This window comes from Eutrema salsugineum, unplaced genomic scaffold, assembly GCF_000478725.1.
Source record: "Eutrema salsugineum unplaced genomic scaffold, Eutsalg1_0 scaffold_557, whole genome shotgun sequence".
Taxonomy (NCBI): Eukaryota; Viridiplantae; Streptophyta; class Magnoliopsida; order Brassicales; family Brassicaceae; genus Eutrema; species Eutrema salsugineum.
In genome coordinates this window covers 1-4,264 of record NW_006256577.1, presented here as the reverse complement: position 1 = coordinate 4,264, position 4,264 = coordinate 1, and the positions used below count along the sequence as shown (strand labels likewise).

General features: G+C 41.9%; 1 protein-coding gene across 1 annotated transcript; it reads left to right on the top strand.

The window, feature by feature from the left end:
- Window positions 1-174: 174 nt before the first annotated feature.
- Window positions 175-1,853, top strand: LOC112083858. The gene is made up of 2 exons (XM_024151910.1): window positions 175-1,219; window positions 1,615-1,853. Exons 1-2 carry the CDS (start codon window positions 262-264, stop codon window positions 1,620-1,622), a joined length of 966 nt encoding a protein of 321 aa, XP_024007678.1. The 5' UTR covers window positions 175-261; the 3' UTR covers window positions 1,623-1,853.
- Window positions 1,854-4,264: the final 2,411 nt, after the last annotated feature.

Genomic DNA, 4,264 nt, shown 5'->3' with positions numbered 1-4,264 from the left:
ATCTTCATTCAAACTCTCTTAATCTCTCTTAATCTTATCTTAATCCGCTGTTAATCTTTACATTCTCTCATGGTATCAGAGCCAGGTTGCGAGATCTGGTGATTAATCTTGCTTATTCTCATCTCTTATTCTCTTATTCTCATCTATTCCATCCCCTCAAATCTTCGTGTTCATACTCAAACCCAGATTCATCCGTACAAACCTCTTTTCTTTTGAAATACTCGATCTTTGTTCTTCCTTTTCTCATCTCTGCGAGTGTTAATGGAAGGAAACAAGGTTCCTGTTTTACCTGTGGTGCTCAAAGGAGCTGATAACTATCTGCTTTGGGCAAGAACTGCCAAAGCTGTGTTGTGTGGAAGAAACCTTTGGTATCATGTTGAAGATCCAAAGGATGTTAAAGGCAAGACCAAAGATGGAGGAAAGGAGATGCCTTTGAAAGATTCTGTGGAATGGTTCCAAGAGGATCAAACGGTGCTTGCTATCCTTCATGGAGCTCTAGATCTGTCGGTGCTTGAGTCCTACTCCTATTGTGAGAGTGCAAAGGAGCTTTGGGAAACCCTGAAGAATGTGTTTGGGAACACATGTAATCTCACAAGGGTATTTGAGGTCAAAAAGGCGATTAACTGTCTTCACCAAGGAGATCTGGACTTCAATACCTTCTTTGGGAAGTTTAGGTCTCTATGGGCAGAGCTGGAGATGCTCAGGCCTGCTACTGTTGATGCTGAGGTTCTAAATGAAAGGAGAGAGCAGGACAAGGTCTTTGCTCTTCTAATGGTGTTGAATCCAGCTTTTAACGATCTCATCAAGCATCTTCTTAGAGCTACAAAACTACCAAGCCTGGAGGAAGTCTGTTCTCAGATCCAGAAGGAACAAGGGTCTTTGGGTCTCTTCGGCAATAAAGGAAGCGACTTGGTGATGGCCAACAAAGGTGAAGCTGCAGTAGCCAACAAAGGAGCCTATGGTGGTGAGGACCGTGAGGTTTGGGTGTGTGAGCATTATAAAAAGAAGGGTCACCTGAAGAGCAAGTGCTGGATCCTGTATCCACATCTCAAGCAAAGCCGCAGCAAAGACCAGAGAAAGCCAAGGGCGAATGAAGCTCATGCTCAGGAGGAGGCTGGCCCCTCAGACCGTGAGAAGGAAGGGGTTGCTATGAGGGCCTCAGCTGAATATGTGAAGAAATCAGACCTGGATGCTCTCATCAAGGCTCTTAAAGAGTCTGGTAAACCGATTAAAGCCTTTAGCTTTCATGCATTACATGATCATATCTTGACTAATCATACTGCTAATACTGTTGTGGATGATCATTCTTTAGAAATTCATACTGCAAATCATGTCTTGAAAAGTGATAAACCGCTTATTGTTGACTCTGGAGCTAGCCATCATATGATTAGTGATGCTAAATTGATTAGTAACATGAAACCTGCATTAGGAAATGTGATTATTGCAAATGGTGAAAAAGTTAAGATAGAAGGCATTGGTGATCTTAAGCTGTTTGATAAACAATCTAAAGCATTTTACATGCCCTCATTCACATCTAACCTCTTGTCTATTAAGAAAGCAACTACTGATTTAAACTGTTATGCTATATTCAGTCCTAATGAGGTTTTCTTTCAGGATATTAAGTCAAGTAAGCTTCTTGGACAAGGAACTACTAAAGATGGGCTTTATGTTCTTGAAGACACTAAGCCATCTTCTCTATCTAATGCTTTTGTTTTTAGTTCTGTTGTTGAAAATAATGCATTGTGGCATGCTAGATTGGGTCATCCCCATCATAGGTCTTTGAATCTGATGTTACCTGATGTTAAGTTTGATAATAATGCTTGTGAAGCTTGTATCTTGGGTAAACATTGTAGAACTGTCTTTCCTAAATCATCTACTATTTATGAAAATTGCTTTGATTTAGTTCACTCTGATGTATGGACCTCTCCATGTATGTCTAGAGAAAGTCACAAATACTTTGTTACCTTTATTGATGAGAAATCTAAATATACTTGGATCACTTTGTTACCATCTAAAGATAGGGTGCTAGAGGCCTTTATGAATTTTCAAAAATATGTGACTAACCATTATAATGCTAAGATCAAAGTGTTTAGGTCAGATAATGGAGGAGAATACACAAGCCAAGCCTTTAGGCATCACCTTAACCAACACGGAATTGTCCATCAAACAAGCTGTCCTTATACCCCTCAGCAAAATGGAGTTGCTGAGAGGAAGAACAGGCATCTTATGGAGGTGGCCAGGTCCTTGATGTTTCATAGGAATGTTCCTAAGAGGTTTTGGGGAGATGCTGTAGTCACAGCCTGTTATCTTATCAATAGGCTCCCTACAAGGATCCTCCAAGATGCTTCCCCATTTGAGGTATTAAACAAGTCTAAGCCATCGATTGATTACCTAAAAGTATTTGGTTGTGTTTGCTTTGTATTAGTTCCAGGAGAACAAAGGAACAAGCTTGAGGCTAGAAGTACAAAAGGGATGTTCATTGGCTATTCTATTAACCAGAAGGGCTACAAATGTTACATTCCTGAGACTAGGAGGGTTCTAGTGTCCAGAGATGTGAAGTTTATTGAAGATAAGGGCTTCTATGAGGAAAGAAATTGGGAAAATCTAAAGGATCTTCCCCATTCCAACTCAGATAGGGCGGCTACTCTCAGAACCCTACTTGAGACCTTAAGAAACGATGGGAGCACACCAACAGGCTCAGCCCCAGCTGAATCCACTCAAGATCAGGTGGATCCACATCCATTAGAAGAGGAACCTGAGACTGAGACCGAGGCCCCTGGTGAGGAAATGGAAAACGACCAAGTGATCTCACCAACCCAAGAAGAACCTGAGCTAGGCGTGGATCACACTCAAGAGGAATCAGTTCCCACAGAAGAAGAACCGGCGGTTCAAGAGCTTAGAAGAAGCCAAAGGATCAGAAAACCGGCTTCTAATTGGATCAATACTAGAGTCTACTACAATAATCAAGCTATAGCTCATCCAACTCAAGCAGTGTGCTCTCTAGCCCATGTTCCTCAAGAACATCAAGTGTTCATAGGAGTCTTAGATCAAGAAGAGGTTCCAAGGACTTATGATGAAGCAAAGGAGCACAAGGTGTGGCTTGATGCTGTTACTGAAGAAAAACAGGCTATGATTCGGAATCACACTTGGGATGAAGCTGAGTTACCAAGAAAGAAGAAAACTGTGAGCTCTAAGTGGGTATTTACTATCAAATACAAGAGCAATGGGGAGATCGAGAGGTACAAGGCAAGACTGGTGGCTAGAGGTTTCACACAGACCTATGGGGAAGACTATAGAGAGACATTTGCTCCGGTTGCTAAGCTACACACAGTGAGAGTTATTCTCTCCCTTGCTACAAACTTAGAGTGGGATTTATGGCAAATGGATGTGAAGAATGCATTTCTTCAAGGAGAATTAGAAGAAGAGGTCTATATGACTCCTCCACCAGGTGTTCAGGTGACTCAGGGCAAGGTTTTGAAGCTGAGAAAGGCAATCTATGGCTTGAAACAGTCCCCAAGGGCTTGGTATCGGAAGCTAAGTGTTACCCTCTTAGATCGCGGGTTCCGAAGATCTGAGACTGATCACACTCTCTTTACACTTCAGAGCCAAGCAGGTATCATAGTTATTCTCATTTATGTGGATGATTTAATCATCTCTGGGAATGACAAGGTTGGAATTCAGGAAACTAAGGACTATTTACATTCTGTTTTTGATATTAAAGACCTTGGTGAACTAAAATACTTCCTTGGGATTGAAGTGTGCCGATCTAAAGAAGGTCTTTTCTTGTCCCAAAGGAAGTATGCTCGAGATATTGTTCATGATGCAGGTCTTAAGGATGCAAAACCGGCTAGAACTCCATTGGAGGATGCATATAAAGCTCACCAACAGGGGGAGAATGAAGCTGAGAGTCTCTTTGATGATCCCAAGCTATACAGAAGAACAGTTGGTAAGCTTATATACCTCACAATAACTAGACCTGACTTGTGTTTTGCTGTGAATCAGGTGAGCCAACATATGCAAGCTCCAAGTATATATCATTGGAACATGGTGAACCGCATTCTGAGATATCTCAAAGGAACCTTGGAGCAAGGGATATGGATGGGGTGCAATGGAAGCTCAGAAATAGTTGGATATTGTGATGCTGATTGGGCTGGTGACAGAACTGATAGAAGATCCACAACCGGCTACTGTACCTTCATAGGAGGAAACTTAGTGACTTGGAAGACGCAAGAACACAGAAGGTTGTAGTCAGTGGCCCAGCTTT

Bases quoted from the DNA above. Each gene is read 5' to 3' on its own strand.
- LOC112083858 (XM_024151910.1), top strand. From the start codon at position 262: ATGGAAGGAAACAAGGTTCCTGTTTTACCTGTGGTGCTCAAAGGAGCT.